Source organism: Leishmania panamensis (assembly GCF_000755165.1).
Source record: "Leishmania panamensis strain MHOM/PA/94/PSC-1 chromosome 35 sequence".
Taxonomy (NCBI): Eukaryota; Euglenozoa; class Kinetoplastea; order Trypanosomatida; family Trypanosomatidae; genus Leishmania; species Leishmania panamensis.
The window spans coordinates 1,539,186-1,559,705 of NC_025882.1; the positions used below are offsets into that span (position 1 = coordinate 1,539,186).

Below are 20,520 nucleotides of genomic sequence, written 5' to 3' on the forward strand. Positions count from 1 at the left end.
CTTTTTCTTTTAGAGCTGTTTTTTTGTGTCTTGGCACGCCACAGTGACTTCACCTTGACTCGGATGGGAAAGGAGAAGAGTTCCGGCTTAAGCTTTCCCTTTAGCGCCACCATATGACTGTTGGTCTTATCGAATCGGCCCGCAACGCGTGCGTGGCGGTCGCCGCGCACGCGCCGGTGCTCGGGCTCATTCTGCTCGGCAGCGTCGTTGCATATGTTGGAACAACGCGCTACACCCCAAAGGTGGCGAGGAAGCTCTTCGAGCGCGACATCTTTGGCATCGATATTAACAAGACCACGGCAGAACAGCGCCAGCAGTTTGCTGCGAGGCGGCGGGCTGGTCAGACAGAGGAGAAGGAGTTCCAGAAACAGGCCATCCCAGAGTCCCTCGGGATCCTCGTAGGCGCTGTGTACCTTTCTGTGGTGATGGCGCTCATGTTTTGTCTTCGGTTTCTCGGTGCCGTTGGCGACGGAATAGAAAACGTGTACGCATCGCTGCCTGGCCCCTTGATGACCATCACCGTCATGCTTCTGCTGGGTTTTGTAGATGATGTGCTGGATGTGAAATGGCGCCACAAAATCATCCTCACCACGCTCGGATCGCTACCGCTCATCATGACCTACGACGGCAGCCTGTCCGTGCTGATGCCGCGCGTGTTTGGTCGCTTTGGTTTGCCCACGATGAACGCTACGAAAGAGTGGCTTCTGAGCCTCGCCGCTGCCCAAGGGGAGCCGCCGACTGCCTTCCGCGTCACGGCTCCCTCGACGTGGTTCTCCTACGCCGTCAACCACTGTGCCTATGTTGATGTCTCCGACAGCGGCGCAGCTTTGGTTTACCTTGGTCCTCTCTACCTCGTTTACTTGTCCATGCTGTGCATCTTCTGCACCAACAGCATCAACATTCTTGCCGGCGTCAACGGCGTAGAGGTGGGGCAGAGCATTGTGATCGCAATTGCGTCTGTCGTGTATAACCTGTGCCAGATGCGCCTCGAAGGACAGGTGACACCAGACTGGAGCAACACCGACACCGCAGTGGCAGCCGTACGTGACATGTCGAGCGACCATCAACTGCGTGCGCTGCTCTTGCTGGGCCCTTTCATCGGTGCGAGCTTGGCACTCTGGCACTACAACCGCTACCCCGCTCGCGTCTTTGTAGGAGACAGCTATACCTACTTCGCTGGCACCGTACTGGCGGTTTCCAGCATCACCGGCGTGTACAGCAAGACCCTCCTGCTCTTTTTTGCGCCTCAGGTGTTCAACTTTATCATATCGCTGCCACAGCTCTTCGGCATTGTGCCGTGTCCGCGCCACCGCGTACCGACGTGGAACCCGCAAACGAACTTACTGTCGAGCAGTCACAACTACACCATCCTCAATGTCATCCTCTACGTATTCGGCGATATGCACGAGGAGAAGCTGACGTGGGCAATCCTCAAGTGTCAGACCATCGCCTGTGTTTTCGGTTTCGTGGTGCGGTACGTCCTGAGCTTCCTTCTCTACGATGAAGTGCACTAGAGACAAGTTCGAAGGATGCGCAAGGGAGGCCAGGAGTTTGGGCAGTTGGGTACGTGTTCCCCCCCTTTTCGGTGTTTTGTGTGCCGGTGTTGTGTACCTTTGAATGGTGCATGTTACCGCCCTGAGAAGGTGCGTGTCTGTGGTGATGTGAGGACAGGTCGCTACGTTGGCGTTGTAAGCATGCGTGCAGTGCTCTCACCTCCCCCCCTTGGCACTGAAAACACAACAAAGAAGTAGTGAAGAATTCATCGGTGTGAAAGCAAACGCATCCTGTGAAAGGTGAAGAAAGCCGTGGCGTGACCCATGCACCACTGGCGTACGCCATCTACCGAGGGAGGAAAAGATGGGCATTTTCCGAACACTCGCATTCTCTGTAGAGAGAAGGGGATGAGAGCACAAAGGAGAGCTTCTCCGAGGCTGAAGTGCACCTTCGCTTCTGCTTTCTGGATGGTTCTAGTGTGGGTTGTCAGCCTTCCATCCTTCGCTTCGTCTTGCTGTATGGCTTTCCTGAACCTCCTTGTTTCCCCGTGTGTATCTGTCTGTAGGGTATACTCTCCCCCCCGCCACACACACAGTCTCTCTCTCTCTCTCTATACATATGTGGAGTGTGTGTGTGTGTGCATGTGTAGGTGTCACGCTTCTCTTTGCTTGCTCCCTCCACTCATACGTTGGTGCGTGCGTCTCTGTGACTTGGACAGTGTGTGCAGCGCCATTTGGCTTGTGTGCATTATTTCCGTGCTGCCGTGCCGCGGCCATCACAACAGCACGCCTTCTCTTCCTACTCCCACCCCTCACCGTTTTTTTTTATTTTTGCAGCGGGTGCCTGTATGTGATGTGCCACGGGGTGTGAGCCATCACAAACAGGGAACGACTTTCACGCACGCACACTCATCAGGTGAACAGGAGTAGCAGACTTGGCAGCGCTTCTGGTGACGCTTTTCAGAAGGGGACTTCAGTGACAGATCACCGACGTACGTGCATATAGATCAGCACACAAGATATTGGCAGATGAATACACCCCAGTAACTCCATAGAACCTATACAGGGAGAGAAAGTACTGCACGCCTAGCTTTTATCATTTGTCTGGTATGTCTTCATCAACGTGGGATGGGGCTGGCGGCGGCGGCGGCGGAAGTAGCAGCAGCGGTGGTGTCAGCCTCGCAGTCGGCTCCCTCGCAGATGAGTGGGCCTTCAACAACTACCACATGTCTTCCTTCATGGCGATGGAGGTGTCGGCGACGATTGTGCCTCGTTTTTCGATGGACCGTGTTGACTGCCTTGGCGGCAGCTACGGGCCCTTTGCACCAAACTACCCCATCAGCGTACCGCTCTGGCTTGCCCTGTACCTACGACAGACCGACACGTGCACAATCCAACCCCCAGACTACCTCTGCGTGGAGTATTTGCGCGACGTCATTGAGCGAGAGCGCACCAACGATCAGGGATTTGAGAGCCTGCCCTTTTACTTCTACGAAGTTGCTAAGAAGCTGACGGAACGAGGTGGTGGCGGCGGGACCGGGGGCGGAGGCAATAGCGGTGGCGGCGGCGGCTCCGACGACGGTGACACAATTCCTCACGCAGTGGAAGTTGTTCGCCTTGTCAATGAAATACATGCAATGCGGCAGCAGAAGCTCAAGAATCTCATGACAGTCTTTGAGGCGGAAGGGTCACCGATGTTCATTCCAGGCGTCTTGCTGACAAACATCGTTTGCCATGAGCTGCACTTTCTGCGAAGCAGCTTTGGGATTGTGCTGCAGCAGGCCGCGTCGATGGAACGGCACCGGCAGCAGTTGATCCGATTGCCACCCGTTTCGGCCACCACTGTGGGTCGCCTGCCCTCTACCGTGGGTGGGACGGTACCGACGAGTGGAGTGAGCACGACACGCACGACCACGACGCTGACCTCGACAGACACGCCAGACCGATTCACCTCAGCGATGGAGCTTTCCTCTAAAATGGGCGCCGACAGCTTCATACGCGACGAAGTCACAAACTCGCAAGGATCGGCCCTGACAACCGCAACATCGGTGACAACAGGGATGGCCGTGACATCGGGTGGTGGCACTCAGCCCAATGCGACGTCGGAGATGACACCACTGGCGCAGCCCGCGGTGAAGAAGCGCCGTACCTTACGGCAGACGTAATGGCTATGGTGAGCTGAAAGAATGCGCGCAAAAAGAGCGGCATACGTGCTAGCAAAGAGTGCCTGCCACAAGTTCTGAATGGCTTTGGTGGAATCCAGAGCTGTACCTGCGCACTCGACACACGCCGAATGCCCGATGAAGTATCTCTTTTTTTCTCTCTTTTTGCTCCCAACCCTCCGCATACACAGCCCCGACATTGACTGTAGGCGCTAAGGTCAACACAAAAGTTTTGCGCGACACCCATCGTCCCAGTGCAGGCGTGCGTGGGCCCGTCACGCTTCACATCTCTTCTAGATGGACAGCTTAGTAGCGGACGATCAAACGCGTTTCTTTGGTTTCGCCTAGCGGAATCCTGAACGCCACTGTCAACGCTCGATCGACGCACCCCCTCTGCGGTGCGTTCAGCTTATTTTGTCTCTCGCCCTCTCAACCTCGTCTCTTTATCTGTCTTTCCCCTGCCTCTCCCTTGTGCTTCACTCAGCTGTGCGACTTGTCAATTGCGATTCCAGCACGAACGAACTGGGCGATCGACGAAGCGGTGAAGGAAAGGGTCACCAAGACGCATCACCGGGTAAAAAGGGCTTCTCCGTCGTCTCATCACCCTCCTTTTGATAACACGCCCACGCCGCAACACCAACGCTGAACCTCCCCCCCCCTACACACACAGCGGTCTTTTTCTAGCAAAATATCGAGCAGGAGAATTCTTCATCTCGTCTCCTTCCCTTTCATACCCACTCTCATCCCACCACATCACTGCCTGTAGTTTTCCACTCCTTCTCCTGTCCTATTGCTCCCCTTTCCTGCACTAATTTGCTCTCCCTCTTGTGCCTTCCGTAAGCGGCATTTCCTTTCTTTTTTTTTCCTTGCTGTTGTTGTCGTTTGTTTTGCGAGTGTGAGTGTGGCGCTTGGGCGTGCGTTGTGCACGACTGTCCCCCCACTTCTCATTTTCTTTTATCTCCCTCTTCCGTTTGCCGTTGCGTCGCTGTTGCTGTTCGAAGTTTGTCGTGCACGAAGTGACGTTGTGACACAGTTGTTGTTCTCTCTCGCCTTCTGTTCTTCTCGTCGCCCTTCGTAGAACCCTCATCTGCTCATTGCTCCCTCCCTCTCCCTCTCCTTCTTTCTTTGTGTATCAATCCTTCGCTTTCCGGTTCTTTTGTTTCTTTTCTGCTGTTGTGGTTCCATCCCCATCCCTTTGGTTTCTCCCTCTCCCTCTCTCTCTTTGTGTTTGTTTTACTCAATCCTTTTCTCTCTCCTCATTTGGCTCCTCCACTTGCTGTCGCTGTGGACCTCTTCCAGCTTCTCCCCTCCACATTCCTTTGACGTCACTGATCCTCTTCCGTAGTTCGAGTTGGTTCTCGCTGGGGTTTCTGTCGTCGGTGCGCTTCTGTGTTTGTTGATACTCGCCGCTGCGGCAGAAGCTCACGCTTACACAGGCACGAGAACACCCACTCGCTCCACATTAGCTGCTGACTCTCGATCTGATTCTCTGTGAGGTGCACCTCTCAACCCCGCATCGTGTCGCCGCCCCCCTTCCCTTCCTTCTCTCGCGGCAGGTATTTCCCTGCTACGTTTGTGGCAAATAAGATCTAGAAAAGAAACACACAAGAAAGCCCTACATACAGATACATAGAGACTTAAAAGGCGAAAAAAAAAAGGTGCAGTGCAGCCTTAGCACGGGACCGTAGCCATGTTCCGTAAACGCCGGTCCTCGAAGGAGATGGCGCCGGAGGTGTTACTACTGCTACGCCACCCATCTCGCTACCCTGGAGACCTTCTTCAAGGCGTCGTCATTGTTGATATACCTTTTCCTAGCGATATCCTCGCACTTGAGGTGCGGATCTGCGGAGATGAAAACTCAATTCTGGGTGGGCTGATTATGCCCGACAAAAACCCCGAGGCACGTAATACGATTTACTACGATCAGTTCATCACGTTGAGAGGAATTGATCATGACCTTTTGGAGATGAAGCGCTCGCTGCAGGACTCCCGCCGCACCCCCGTATCGCGTGGAGCCGTTGCTCGGGAGTCGATCTGGCTCCCTGATGAGGCGCAGGGACTCAGAACTGGGCTCAACGGTACGCTGTGTCTACCGTCATCCTCAACCGGCGACGAGGTGCCGGAGTTCGCAGCGTCCATGGTCCATGACGCTTCGGGGGCGACGGTTCATCTCATCCCTGGCATCTACTCGTATCCTTTCTCGCTAGTCCTTCCAGACAACCTGCCCGCATCACGTGAGCTATCTCGCGGGAGCGATGGTCGCTGCGTGTTGCAGTACCGTGCCATCGCCTCTCTCATCATGACAAGCGGCAAGATCCACACCTCCGTGACGGGATTCCGCGTGAACCCGCTGCCGGTGCAGGTGCAGCGCTGGTATCAGCTACACGGAGCTGAGCAGCAACTCTGCGGAGATGCAGTGGACGGCAGCACGGCAAACGGTAATGAGGCCGACTCACGCCCTGGTGTCATGTCACGCCTCATGTCCTCCGCTGGGACCGTACGGGCGAGCAAGGCGAAGGAGGATCGTGAAAACGTGCATCAGCGCCGCCTGCACCACTACCTCCAGTTTTCAGAGGACCAGCTCGCGCTCGAAAGTGCTGTCTATGCAGAGGCAGCCGGCAGGCGAGCGAAGGAAAAGAAACACCGGATGCGCGAGAGGAATGCCAGGGAAAATGGCTCACTGCTGATGGCGGCTGAGACTAAGACTGTGACGAAGAAGGGCACGTCAAGGAAGCTGCGAAGTCAACAGGAGCTCGAGGAGGTGGAGAAACGGTCCTTGGATAGCATGGATGATGCTGTTAGCGCGGCAAACGTGTTGGATTACGACGCCAATGACGAGATATACGCCTTTGTGCCGGATGTGTGCTCTCCTACCGTGGCAGAGAGTATCAATGGGGAAGAGGAGGATGGCAATGTCAGTGTCCACCACAGCAAGGAAGAGACGAGTGTGGTGCGTTCCTCAGTGCTCGAGGTTAGGGGCGAGAGGCGCAAATGGCGCCATCACGGTGGCGAAAACGATGTGATTAACTCGCCGACCCACACAGCCATGGTGAAGAGCAATGTGGTGACACTCACCTGCACGCCGTCCGAGAAAGACTTCCCGACGCACTTGGAGGTGCGGCACGCCAACCGAACGGAGGTCGTCTCGCGCGAGGCGGCGGGCGGGAGCAACGTGGAGGAGAGGAAGGGGAGGCGGTCCCGCAACACGAAGCTACACCGCCGCCGACGCCGCTTCCAGCCACCACCTTGGAACCAAGAATTTTTCATCAATCTTCGAAGTGGGTTTCTGCGCACAGGCAAGGTGAGGGTTGTCCTCTCACTCCGCAGCCCGTTAGTGACGGTCGGTGTCGGCAAGGTTGGTGCGAGTGTCCTCATCGACAATTCAGATGGCACTGGGGCCATCTCACGTGTTAAATACTCCCTTGTCACGCGATGCTACATCCGCTCCAAGGCAGAGGTCTACAACTTCCAGGTCAACACTGTGGAAACAAACTGCGACGTAGCTGTGGAGAAGGGCAGTGTGTTGCAGCTGCCGGAGGTGGAGCTGCCTGTGTCGAAGTCGACACCCCTCACCATACTGACCGAGGGTATGGGCACCCTCACCTTCCTGAGTGTACGACTCTACGTCAACACCACTCTGAAGACGTTCTCGAGGTCTGTGGCGACGGAAGTGGTGCTCGTGTCGGGGCAAGACATCCTCAACTGCAGCCGCCGCCTGCTTCGCTGGTCGTGCTTTTTCCGCCGCCGCCGTGGCGAGGACGCCCGCGATATCACCGTGCACCCGCCGACGATTAATCTCTCCGAGAAGAATTCAAAGCTGCACATTATGTACACGGGCAACAGGGGTGCTACCGAGGATCCGGACGGTTTCTTGTTGCAGAGCAACGATACTGACATGTCCCTCATGGCACCAGCTGCGGTAAGTCGCTCTATGCGCATCCTGCGCAGGAGCCAGCGTATTTCCCAGGCGACACCGCCAATCGATACCCGAGTGCTGACCAGAGCACTCAACTACGAGGAGGCCGTCTTTGTGCCGCACGATGACGATGATGTGATGGGCTTCCCAAAGCACATGGATCCTATAGCGGGGCTCAACCCATTTGCCGCCCCGGCCTGTGATGGCAAGAGCACCCTGACAGCAGGTGATAGCGACAAGACGCTGTGTGGCGAGGTGTTGCCTGCTAGTTAGTGTGCATGAATGCGTCCGCGCGTGCGGAAGAGGGAGGCGCACGAGTTGTGACTGCCATCCATGAACCGTGGTGTTGTCGTTGTTTCCTCTCTCGCGCACGTCGGCAGGCATTGTACAGGAGGCGTTGCTCGCCCTTTTGTATACTCTCTTTTTCCCTAGAACTCTTGCTGGGGGCTTCTCCACCTTTCTCTCTGGGTCTCTGCTTGTGTTTGATTTTGTGTGAAGGGACTTTTGCCTCACGTCTCCCTCTTCTTCATTTCTTCGTGTTTTTTTTTATTTTTCTTCGCTGTTTCAAATTTACTTCGCGCGACTTTCTCCCCCTACATGGATGCGCGTTCTCGAATAGGATGCAGAAGAACTCGAGAAGAAAAGTTGGTGGAGTAAAGGGGGAGTTGAAGCACATGCAAAACGCGCATAGCGACATGCTTTTTCTCTCTCAAGCCGCATTGAATAGACACATTGTTGTAAGTGGTCAGTGATGATGGTGTAGACGGCTTCCCTGTGTTATTAATTTCTTTTGTTTCGATGTTGTGGGCTCGGTTCCCTGTATCATCTGTTTATTTAATTTAATGATTTCCGTCTCTCTGTGTTCTTTCGCCTTGCGAGGCGTTGCTGGTCCCCACATTGCTCTCTCTCTCTCGCGTGCTCTCCTGCTTTCACACGGCGTTGTGCTCATGACAACCGTGCATTCGTTCTCCAGGGCGCACATTCTCTCTTGGTTCCTCCTTTTTCTACGCAAGTGGGATCAGCAATGACTGGGCCTCGTCATCCTTTTTTTTTTGCTCTTCGCCCGGCGTCTAACCGTACGGCTGCGTGTGTATGCGAGGGGAAGCATCTCATAGGAAGCGTTCATGCGACCCCATTTGAGATGCTTTATGCTCGTAGATGTGCGCGCGTACATCCGCAACGCCGCACTCTGTGCACTCCTTCTCTTCCCCTTCCACCCTCCTTTCTTTTCTTTTTGTGCTCCGCGCTAGGCATCATGTGTGTGCACGCGAATGGGCTCGGCAGTGAAAGGAAGGGACGAGCTGCAGAAGAAAACAGGATATTAAGAAAGAGGCGCATCAGCTTGTGCGATTGTATTCCAAGCGCGGCAGGCAGGCTTTATAGTGTCTGCAGAATCCTAATTTCTCACACTTCCATCCCTGCCTGTGCACTGCTATGCTCGTGTGTGGTTCTGGGCATGCGGGGACGAGGGAGGGTCTCTCGCCCCCGCACACCCCACCTCACCCACCAGTTCGCTGTTTTGTTCTTCGTGTAGTTTACCCGTTTCTTATTTTTTTTCCTTTTCTTTCTTACGTGCGTGTCTCCTCCACTTTGTGCGCGTGTTTTAACGGTTCCTTTCTTCCTGATGGCGCTACTTAGACAGCTACTCCCTTCCGTCGCCATGCTTGCTTGCTTATCTGTGCCTGTGCATTTTCTTGGAAGTCGATCTGCGTGGTTTGTGTGCGTGTCTGCGTTTCCTTGTCGCTCCTCGCTTTTTTTTTTGTTCTCCCTTTCAGGCACCTTCGCTCGTGTTTCGTGTGTTTTATTTCACGCCTCTGGTGTACCCGAGACGTACATGCCAGTTAGCAGGCGCAAAGAGCAACAACAAAAAAAGAACGTGAACAGAGGATTGCTCTACAGTAGAAGCAGTTGCAGAAGTCAACGAACCGACTTCCTTCTTTAGTAGCACACACACACACACATATATATATATACATATATAAAGTAAGGTGGCGGTAAATAGTGAGAGAAAGCGAAGCGAGGTAAACCCCTTCTTTGGGTCGATTCAAGCCTCCTTCCTCAACTTCAGTACACGCTACACAAATAGCAGCTTATGGGCGGAGGTGGGGGGTTGTAGTGTCAAGCAGCACACCCCCTTATCACCACAGTTTTGACCTACCCGTTGCGTGAGCATGAGTCATCCTGCTCACAAGTCTCCTTTCTGCGTCACCTCCCATCCCGGTTCCGCTCAATCATGTCAAAGTGCCATCACACTTCATATAACTCCTTTCTCTCTCTCTCTGCCGCCTCGTACAAATCCCCACGCGCGTGCACAACACACAAAAAAGAAAGCGTCCCCAGGGGTTTGTCTCTCATCCTCTCCTCGGCCCCAACGACGAGAACAAGGGCGAAACACAAGACGAATCTGACAGCGGACACGGAGTTGCCTCTGTCCGTAAAGAAGTGAACACCGCCATTCTCTCTCACTGCACATCTCGAGCATCCTCCTTCATCGACTCAATCTCCCTTTGGGTTCCGCTGTAGCTGACCAGGAGGGGGAGGGGGGACGATGCAATCCTTTGACCCGTTTCGGGTGGTGGGCTCCATCTGCGGATCTGTCCCGGTGTCCCCCACGCTGCTCTACGGTACGCCGGTGCTGATGGTGGCCACTGGCCGCACCTTTCAGCTGTACAAGGGAAAGGAACTGGCGATGATGCGCGGAGGTCCGACGTTTCAGGACGCGGTGCAGGCGGTGGCACAGGCCGGCAAGTACCGCGCTGTCGGGGAGGGGCCGCGCCTGCACGTCTACGTGCACCACAAGCCCCTCTGGTCGAGCCATCATGAATCTGCCACAAAACCGAACATCACACTCCTGTTGGCCCAGGATGACCTCCTCTTCAGCGTTGGCGAGGACAAGCGTATCGTTGTGTGGGAGCTTAAGACGGGCACGGTGCTACAAGAGATGTTGGTGGAGAAGAGTGAGACGGTCACGTGCCTTGCACTTTTGACAGCGTACACGAACAAGCTGCTTCTCGCGACGGCAGAGGGAACGCTGCAGCTCTGGAACTTCCGCTCTGGTGTCTGCCTGTGGTACTCCGTGCGCAGCTGTAGCGGCAGTGGTAGTAGCACCGTGCAGACATCACGCGCCACCGCTGGGAGTGTCGCTGCCATCACGGCGCTCGCTTGTAGTAGGTACAAGGACATCATCGTCTACGGCACGACGGAGGGGAAGGCTGTTGTGTGCAACGTGGCAGCGGATGAGGTAATCACCACTTTCGACCATGGCGACAGCGGCGCCGTTACTTCGCTGCTATTTCGCACGGACAAGGACGGCCTGCTGGTGACCGGAACGAGTCGTGGGGAGGTAGTCGTCTGGAACCTCGAAAATCGATGCATGGATGGCACCTTGACCCGGTCTAAGCAAGTGCGGTCGGAGCTGGAGGCACTGGAACGTCCTCACGTCGATGTCGTGCACTCGCTCGTCATGTTCGACTTACCTGAGTACACATCACTGCTCGTCACAGGTGGCGCTGACAACGCCCTCATGCAATTCCGTTTTGACACCGTGGACGGTCTTGGTGTTTTGGTGCGGGAGCGCCGCGGGCACATGGGGAGCTGCACAGACGCCATATTTTACAACACAGACCTTCTTGTCACGGCCGGAAACGACCGAGCCCTGCGTGTCACGCACGTCTTTTCCGATCGTGCCTCATGGGAGTTGTCGCAGGGCAAGTTGGGCAAGCGCGGGCGCGAGCTGAACATGGGGCGGGAAGCCGTGAAGCTGCCTCCTGCCATCGCGCTTGCCGCCTCGACCACGCGCAACTACCAGTGGTCGAGTCTTGTGTCGCTACACACCGCATCTGCGCTGGCATGCGGCTGGCGCATGGATAGCCGCGCGATGGAGTTTAAGCTATCCGGCATCCAAACTTCCGCCCACACCGCCCGTGCGTTGGCGCTGTCGGACTGCGGCAACTACGCCGTCGTCGGGTACTCCAGTGGAAACGTCGCCGTTTTGAGCCTGCAGAACCGCAGTGTGCGCCACCTGTTCGACGCCGGTCTTGGTGCCGATCGAGCTCATGACAGCTCGGTAGAATGCGTAGAAGTGGCATGCGGCAATACCGTCGTCGTGACGGCCGGGTTGGACGGTGTGATCAAGATGTGGGACCTGTGGAGTGGCAAGTTGAAGGCAACTATTCCTACCGGCCAGCCAATGACCAAGTCGTGTCTGCACGAGTCGTCATCGCTCTTTATTGTAGCTCAACACTTTACCATTCGCGTCTATCATGCCAACCCTGACGCTGGCCTCACCGAAGGGGAGTTGCGTGTCCCAGTCCGCGAGCTGGACGGCCACAACAGCCCTGTTACGGCACTTGCACTGGCTCCTGACACCTACCGCTACGTAGTGTCGACTTCCGGAGATGGTGCGCTACTCATATGGGACTTGGCCGCCGCCGCCTGTGTCGGGCAGTACCGCTTCGTATCGCCCGCTTTATCCCTCAGTTTTCACCCTGATGCGCTCTTCCTCGTCACTACCCACGCCGGTGAGCGCGGCGCGTATCTGTGGGTCAACAACATCCGCTATGGGTACGTGCCGGAGGTGGTTCTGGCTCCGAAGTCGAACGCGGTGGAGACGCTGCCGTGGCTGCACTTCCCCACAGCGCACGGGGCAGCTGAGGGGACTAGCGAGGGTAGTGCAAACGGTGGCGTGCAGCGCACGTCTGCAACCGCGGCACTCACGGAGGCGGAGGAAGAAGAGCGCGCGGTCGCTGAGGCAGAGGAGCGGGAGGCAGCCACCACCGAGGCATGCTTGTTTGATGCATCGCAGGACATTGCCCTGGTGCGCCGTCGACAGATAGAGGCACAGCAGGTGGCGCTCGATGCAATCGCGACAGAAGGGATGCAGCTCGCTGACGTGCCGCAGCGCCTTTGGTTTAACCTCACTGTTCTGGACCAAATCAAGGAGAAGAACCAACCTCTGCTCCCGCCCAAGAAAAAAGATGTGCCCTTCTTTTTGCCCACCACACAGGAGCTTCGACCCACTTTTCTGGTCCTGGTGTCTGATAACCGCAAGGGCGATGCCGAGAACGAGAAGGGGCGGGTTATGCGTGCTGACATGGAGGCGCTGACGCGGGTGCAGGAGATGCTCGTGAACGCAAAACATGATGCCCTCATGGACTACTTTTTATCTCTCAAAACGGCTCAAGCGATCGACCTGGAGCTGAAGCGCGCGGTGGACTACGTGAACGGCAGCAGCTACACTGCTGCTGAGCTGGCGAGGATGCAAGCATGCGTGAAAGGTTTGTTGTCTTTCATAACGACGTGGTTGCGACGCAACCAAAATGTCGACTTGGTGCAAGGCATCCTTGCGGATGTGGTTCGCTCGCATGGAGCGTTGCTGACTCGTTTTGGGGATGCGCTCGTGCCGGCGCTGGAGGAGCTGGCGGAGGTGCAGAACATGATGCGCTACTCTCTAGATCACCTCGTGTCGTACCCAGCCTGCCTCGCGGGGACCTTCTCTGGCACTATCTTTTAACCTAACAGGTAGAGGCGACCAAGGAGAGCAGGAGAAACGCTGAGGAGAGGGTGACAGAGAACGTTGACGCGTTGCCGGACGTCTTGATTTGGTCTATCGTGTAGTGTTCTCGCTTGGCCTTTAAAGGTGAATAAGTCTGCTAGTATCCTCCTCTCAAACAGTACATGATGGCGCGGTGGTAGTACTCCGCTCGCCACACCTGCACACGTCAGTGGCATCTACATACACTGCTTGATAAGTCTGCACCTTCTCCTCAACGATGCCCTGCTTTGCGTTTTATCTTCCTCGTTCTCACCCTCAGCAGTTTGTCAGTTTTCTTGTAAGTACTTGTGTGTTTCCTTCCATTCCTCCCCCTCCCCTGCTGAGAAAGTGTGTGTGTGGTGGTGGTGGTGGTGGGGGGGAGCATAAGAGTCGTAACGCAGGAGTCGACCCTTTTTTTCCTTGCGCGTAACAACACCCCGATGACGGGGAACCCCTCAGCGCGTGGCCTCTCAGGATGTCCGGTACCCCGCTCTCTGCGCGTGTGTGAGGGAGCAAAGCAGTCCCCTACCCCTGCCCATGCAGAAGCGCTTCGGGTCGGGGCGGGTCAGGTGCCTACGACGTGGGGGGAGGCCAGAGCGGCCCGCGGACAGGGAGCATGCTTGTGTCGCCCATATGATGGGCAGAGTGTCCACGTGACTCGCGCGTGCCCCAGCCGGCCCTCGCTGCCTACTGATGTGGGCAGCCTGAGTCCCCTTGAAGGATCACCAGGTGGTGGCCGGCATCATGGGAGCGGCTGTGAGGCGACCTGCAGAGCGGATGTGTAGAGTCTGAGGCAGGGGCCGCATTCCGGTGTCTGAGTGGGCGCGTTGCTGTAGGGTCTCCCAACCTCTGCTCCGCACCAGGCGATGGGCCAGGGGGGAGGGGCAGAGTGGAGTGTGGCTCATTCTCTACGACAGAATGGGCACATGGAAAAAAACAACAGCAAACGTTCAGCAGTGAAAACGCGGCGAAAAAGTCGGTGTGTTTACCTTAAAGGCTCTGAATACACCCGCACCGGTCAACCTTCCGCCGCACACTCAGACACTCACAAACGCGCTTGGTGTGTGACGTACGCACTGTATGTGCGTTTGCAAAGACGCACGTGGGCTCAACCGACGAACGTGCTCGATGTCTGTTTCTTCCCGATGTCGCAAACCTCTTTGGGAGGTATCTCTGTATCTGCATGACGGCGTCACCTTCCACTCGGCTCTGGTGACCTAATGACTGAATGGAAATGCCACACTTCCTGTGCCTCCGTGTTCTCTTGTTTCCTCGGCCTTTTGATCGCATCGTTGTGTAGCGACCTCTTTCAGTCTTCCTCCCTCCCCGGCATTCACAGCCATTTATAGATGTATGCGATGGAAAACGCATGCCCATTCCAACCACACATTAATCCACGCAGTAGGCGCCTTGCCCGGTATGCGCCGACTCTCCGCGAGCGCCAGGAACACGATGGGCAGCGGAGGTCTGCCAGCCGTGGGGAAAGCCACGTGCAGCGACAGCGTGGCGCACCGACGCCCAGGCCTGGGACGCAGGCATTCATTATGGACACTGAAAACGATGTTGTAGAGCGTGTGTGGGATCTCTGGCACAGCGTGGCGATCAGGGAGGCGCGTGAACCCGAAGCAGCCTTAGTGCGTGGCGTGCACTCCGTGAACAGCGGCGACACGCTCCCCCAGCGTCGGCCACGGGTGGTGTACGTGAGAACGGTGCTTGGGATGCTTAACGCACTGGGTATCACTTCACCTCAGCACGATGCTCTGATCACCAAGTTTCTCACGGCAATGGCACTCGAAGGTGGCGCCTCGGAAGCCTCCAGGCAAGACGAAACAGTGGATGCGGCGCAGTTCATATACGTCTTCTCGACAGTCTGGCGGGCGGCTGTTACAAATCCCACGCGGTGGGCCCCTACCTCGGCGCAAGTAAGCGTATCGTCACCAGTGGCACAGCAGCGCGACAGCGCCTCCAGCGGCGCAACAATGCACCACCCCTACGCTGGGAGCGACTCGCACCGAGTGGCACCACCGCCACGCATGAAGGCGGTGCCAGCGTCAGAACCCACTGCGCCAGAGGTAGACAGCAGCGGTAGCAGCGCTTCGGCTGGCAACGCACTGTCAGCGTCCTCATGCTCCGTTGTGTGGAGAAGTCGCGAAGGAGGAAAGGAAGAGGCACACACGGACACAGAGAGCACATCGCCATCCACCAACAGCGATAGTGGTGACGAGAGGAGAGTCGACGTAGCGGAGAGCGACGCCGACCTTCTACACACCAACGTCTCTCACACATCGTCCACTACCCTAGACTCAGCGGAGAAGCCGCAGGCTGGCGTTCGTGGTGAGGAACGGTCACCGATGACCATGGAGCCGCCGGCGGTTCTCGACCCCAGTCCGGAGGAACGCAACCCAGGCGAACCCGTCATCACCACGCCAACCCATCCAAGCGCCACCTCCCGCACCCATCATCGCTCGCCGTTTGCCGCGGCGTCGTGTCTCTGCAGCACGCCCGTGTCGCACAGTCGACGCACGAGTTCGTCCTTCCGTGCAATACCGAGTGACTCGCATCTGCTCTCAAGCACTGCTAGCAGGGAACTCAAGAGGGCAACGAAGCGCGTTCCTGGCGGGCTGATGCGCGAGTGCACCTTCAAGCCTGCCATCAACTCTGTCTGTGAGCAGCGCCCTGTTAGCTTGAGCAATACGGCTATTGTGCAGAGACGCAAGCCCGCGTCCATCCCGCTGCCTACCTTCCAGCCGAACATCCAGCAGTTGTACCAGGCGCGCGACAGCCTTGCGTGGTGGACGAGACAGCCCTTCAACCACAGCGATGGCAACCCGGCTGAAGCAGTGGTAGACCCTCTGACGACCAGTTTGGAGACGGCGGTGCGCCGCATGATCGCAGCGCGGCAGCGCGCGCAGTTGCCAAAGCCGAGCCTACAAAAGGCGAGCTGCCACTCGGTGCCTGCAGCACAGTCTGCCGTGCGGGCACCGGTGGCACACCTTGCCAAGCCGCTGCTATATGTTGACGTCGATCTGCCGCACGGCAGGCAAGAGCGCCTTGCCTTACACGCGGGGGATAACATACGAGACGTAGCACAGCGCTTCAGCAGTTTGCATGGGCTAACTGACTCTCTGTGCCAGCGGCTGGTAACAGCGCTGACAGCTGAGCTCCGTGCCATCCCGATGGGAAAGGAGGCATAGATCAAAGCGTTTTGCCTCACAACGCGCACACGTCGCTTCCGTATCGTCCAACTGCTCGGCCAAAGAAAAAGTGCGGGGGCTGTCGTTACCCGGCCACCGCTCCGCACACTACGCCCGCGCAGGCCGCCCTGACCTACCCCAAAGCGGGCAGGGGGGAAGCCTCTCCTGCCCGGACCCGAACCAAGGTTCCCGGAATCGAAGTCCGGGGTGGTGGTGGTGCCCGTGTTCCACACGCGTCTGCGAACGGATGGCCTTGCCGAATAGCGGCAGGGAACGCTGACGCCCCACCGCACTTCCCCGGAAAGCCCCCCAACCACCCCAAGCCGACCCCAAAACCAAAACAGCGCGCCGCGGCCACAGCGCCACCCCCCTCCCCCCCCACACACACCCAGCCCACCAACGCGTGGCAGACGCACCCACAGACGCCACGGGCAGCCCACGGTTATTGGCCAGCCCTGCAGCGGAACTGCCCTTTGGAATTCCAGAGCGTAAATCACGCTGTGCGGTTTCAGGAAGGCAACCACCCACACAAAGCCACAATTCAGAAAGCGTGACTCTGCAGCGCGGTTGAATTCTGTGGGCTACCGCAAAACAGCCAATCAGGAAAATGTGAAGCCGCACTTTACGATGAAAAGGAAGTTTCACAGTTTTCTTCACTGACTCAACTCCGTTCACCAACAACGGCATTTACGGTGCCTTTCAAGGGCCCCTACCAATGTGCGCCATAAAGGATAACGCTCATCTTTGCGAAATCTCACACTCGCACCCCTTCTAGCAGCCTCTTCACCATTCACTGCGTTCCTCTACCGCCCTCCCCTTTTTTTTTTCACTGCTCTTTAGCCCGATCATAAGCGAGAGCACCCTCTCTTCCTGCCCAGCTAGCCGCTGTTCCCCCCTTTCAAGCTGCATACAAGTTTCCCCTCTCTCGTGACACAAAAAGAAAATGTCGGAGGATCTTTTTAAAGAGACCCTGGCTAGCCTGTCCAAGAAGGGTGATGGGCACATCAAGTGCGCCAAGCTCGACCTCAATGATCATCAGCTGGAGCTGCTGATTACCGCACTGGAGCATTCCCCTACCGATGTCAAAACGGTTGATGTATCTAACAACAGCATTACATCCTCTAGCGTGGCATGTCTGGTGCGCTTCCTAGAGACTGCGCTGGTGCAATCACTGGACCTTCACAACAATCAGATCGACGAAGATGGTGCTCTCCAATTTCTCTCGCTCTTTGAGAAAGAGACATCAATCAAACTTCTTGACCTGCGAAACAACGCTTGCAGTGTTGCAACGGCAGCACGTCTCTACTATCTGAGCAAACGCGAGAAATACCCTCTTGCTGTGCGCTCCACACTACTTTCCGGGAAAGCCTCGCAAATTTCGTTCTCTGGAATGACCTATGGCGACCTGGAGAAAGAGTTATTGCAGTACCTGCTCCAACTCGAGGGCCTCGAAGCCGTAGATTTCAGCGGTCTTGACCTCGGCCCTGGCGGTATGTTTGTGGTCGGTACCTTTCTGAAAGACACGCAAGTCTCCAGTCTCTCGTTCCGGGAATGCTCTTTGACAAACGACGCCGTGCTGAAATTTGTCGAAGCTGCCGACCTCGCCCATCACCGCTCTCTGAGAAGCTTTGATTTCTCCTCAAACATGGGGCTCACAAATGACCTGGTACGGAAGCTTATTTCAAGCATGTTTGATCACAACAGCTGCATCACCAGTTTTGTACTCACTGCCACCTCAATCACACCAGCCTATTGCGGTGTGGTTCAGAAGGAGTGTGCGGTGAACCAAGAACACCCCGCCATCAAGCGCGCTGTTGTCGCTCTCCGCAACAATTCCTCAGCTGCGCAAGAGATCAACCTTCAATGGGACGCGCCCTTGCCCACGTGTATGTATCACCTTGCTGATTTCATCGCCGCCAGCACAGCTATTCAGCATCTGAACATCAGTAACACTTTGGTCGATGACGCTGGACTGAAATTGCTGTCTGATGCCCTTCAGAAGAACTCAACCTTAAAGGTGATTGAGTTGGCAAACTGTCACGTGACAGCTACAGGTATACAAACGCTCTTTGTGGTGCTGGCGAAAGGTAAGTGCGCCGTGGAGGAGGTCAATATTGCGAACAACAGTCTTGACGATGACAGTGTTCAGTTCATCACAGCCGCGCTTCGTGCTAATCCGAAGCTGACAACTCTGAACGTGGATGTAAACCCCGCCATTTCTACTGCATCCATGCAGGAAATGGCGGGGCTCACGATGGTGAATCGTGCCCCGCCGCGAATCCGCTCGGTATTGCCTTCGATCGAGAACAACTGCAAGGATGTGGTATCCGTTGATTTTTCAGGTAACGATGTCACTCTCAACGACGACTCAGTGTGGGTTCTCGCACAGGCGCTTCGGCTTAATTCGACGGTACGGCGACTGAATCTGTCGCACAACTCGTTTGGCGATATGGGGGCCTCGTACCTTGCCGACTACATTGCCAGCAACAGCACCATGTTGGAACTCAACCTCTCCAGCTGTACGATTGGAAACCGCGGTGCCCACAGGCTTTGCGAGGCACTTGCGACGAATCAAACGCTACAGTTGCTGGATTTGTCGAACAGCATGATGGATGAAGATGGTCTTAGTGCGCTTCTACGCGTGCTACGTGAGAACAATACATTGCGCGAGCTCAAGCTCGAGCGCACCCGTGTCCCCGCTGAGTTTGTCGAGCGAGTGAAGATCGCGTGCTCTCTTAATCGTGAGTGCGCTGCAGTGAAGAGGGTTTGCTACCGCCTACATGATGAGGATGTGTCGCTCAAAAAAATTGAGCTGTCCAACCCAGATGACGAGCGTGTGATTGACGACCTAAGTGTCAGTACTATCTGCACTGCTTTGAACAACAACACGTTTGTGGAAGTCATCGACCTGAGCGGAAACCACATCGGCGAAAACGGTTGTGCCGCGCTGGCTGCAATGTTATCCCAATGCACGTGCAAGGTGCGAACGATTAATTTATCAAAAAACCCAATCGATGATGATGCCGTGGCGAAATTGTTGGATGGCTTTCCGAACACCAAGACGCTCCGTGAGGTTCTGTTGTATAACACCAACATTACCGATCTCGGCATCGAAATCCTCGCTAAGGGCCTCGAAAAAAACCAGAGTATTGTGTGGATTGGTGTTGCTAATGACGACGCAGTCAGCGAGCAGGTGACACTTTTGAAGCGAAACCTCGCCTTGAACACCGGCCCGACTGAGCTGAAGCATATTATCCTTTCTATCGATGCTGGCGCGGTTCTTGAGGACGTTGACATGAGTCGCCCTATCGACTGCTCACTCGATGACTCGATGTGCCAATTCTTGTGTGCGAGTTTGGTGGGCTCTCGAATGCTGCGGTCTCTGAAGCTGTCGCACAACACCCTTTCGTCAGCTTGTGTTCCGTACATTGTGGAGGTGGTGGAACTATGCCCTTCACTGGTTTCCTTGGATTTATCGGACAACCAGATCGATCAGTCTGGGGCACAGCAGATTATCGCCTGTTTGGAGCGTGTTTCTCACCTGCGCAGTGTGGATGTCACCAATAACTTATTCTCTCCTCAAAGTTTGGAGCGTGTTTCGCACCTGGTTTCGCTGAACTTGGGGTCTGAAGTACTCAAAAAATTGCACTTGGCAACCGCCCGCGGCGAAGCGCTGCCCAAAGACATTGTCCTCAACGGTGTCACAAACTCATACAAACTGACGGATGAAGATGTGGTTATTCTTGCCGGAATTTTGCAGGACTGCAGCGCTGTAAAGTCGCTGGATCTTAGCAGCAACAATTTCTCTGATGCGGGCTGCATTGCAATTGCGGAGGTACTGCGTGTAAATCATGCGCTCGAGGCACTAAACCTTACAGGTAATGCAATTGGTGCGAACGGCGGTGCGGCACTGTATTTTGCCCTCAAGGTTAATCCGCAGCTTCAGCACATCTGGTTGGAAAACACGGCTATCCCTCGCGAAATATTGGAGGATATTGCGAGCCTGCTGCACGTTAATCAAACGCCTTATCGTGCAGTGATCGACATGCGTGACGTGAAGCTCGATGAGGTGAGCGATGAGACTCAGTTTCGCTCTACCGACTACTACGTGGCTCAGACAATCAGCCTTAAGAACGAGTCCATTGAGGGCTGCATGCAGGCGGAGGTGCAGCCGATCAAGTAGAAGCTATCGTGTGAAGCAGTGGTGGCGCTGGTAAGGGTA

General features: G+C 55.9%; 6 protein-coding genes across 6 annotated transcripts, besides 1 other annotated feature; all 6 read left to right on the forward strand.

Moving 5' to 3' along the window:
- Nucleotides 1-113: 113 nt before the first annotated feature.
- LPMP_354300 (UDP-N-acetylglucosamine-dolichyl-phosphate N-acetylglucosaminephosphotransferase, putative) lies at nt 114-1,514 on the forward strand (the record flags this gene model as incomplete). The annotated part of the gene is made up of 1 exon (XM_010705061.1): nt 114-1,514. One exon carries the CDS (start codon nt 114-116, stop codon nt 1,512-1,514), a length of 1,401 nt encoding a protein of 466 aa, XP_010703363.1.
- A 1,088-nt stretch (nt 1,515-2,602) lies between these two features.
- LPMP_354310 (hypothetical protein) lies at nt 2,603-3,658 on the forward strand (the record flags this gene model as incomplete). Its single annotated transcript, XM_010705062.1, has 1 exon — nt 2,603-3,658. The coding sequence occupies one exon, from the start codon at nt 2,603-2,605 to the stop codon at nt 3,656-3,658; it is 1,056 nt and encodes a 351-aa protein (XP_010703364.1).
- A 1,687-nt stretch (nt 3,659-5,345) lies between these two features.
- LPMP_354320 (hypothetical protein) lies at nt 5,346-7,844 on the forward strand (the record flags this gene model as incomplete). The annotated part of the gene is made up of 1 exon (XM_010705063.1): nt 5,346-7,844. One exon carries the CDS (start codon nt 5,346-5,348, stop codon nt 7,842-7,844), a length of 2,499 nt encoding a protein of 832 aa, XP_010703365.1.
- A 2,275-nt stretch (nt 7,845-10,119) lies between these two features.
- Nucleotides 10,120-13,083, forward strand: LPMP_354330 (hypothetical protein; the record flags this gene model as incomplete). Its single annotated transcript, XM_010705064.1, has 1 exon — nt 10,120-13,083. The coding sequence occupies one exon, from the start codon at nt 10,120-10,122 to the stop codon at nt 13,081-13,083; it is 2,964 nt and encodes a 987-aa protein (XP_010703366.1).
- A 456-nt stretch (nt 13,084-13,539) lies between these two features.
- Nucleotides 13,540-14,038: a repeat region.
- A 424-nt stretch (nt 14,039-14,462) lies between these two features.
- LPMP_354340 (hypothetical protein) lies at nt 14,463-16,298 on the forward strand (the record flags this gene model as incomplete). The annotated part of the gene is made up of 1 exon (XM_010705065.1): nt 14,463-16,298. One exon carries the CDS (start codon nt 14,463-14,465, stop codon nt 16,296-16,298), a length of 1,836 nt encoding a protein of 611 aa, XP_010703367.1.
- Nucleotides 16,299-17,241: 943 nt separating this feature from the next.
- On the forward strand, nt 17,242-20,481 carry LPMP_354350 (paraflagellar rod component, putative; the record flags this gene model as incomplete). The annotated part of the gene is made up of 1 exon (XM_010705066.1): nt 17,242-20,481. One exon carries the CDS (start codon nt 17,242-17,244, stop codon nt 20,479-20,481), a length of 3,240 nt encoding a protein of 1,079 aa, XP_010703368.1.
- Nucleotides 20,482-20,520: the final 39 nt, after the last annotated feature.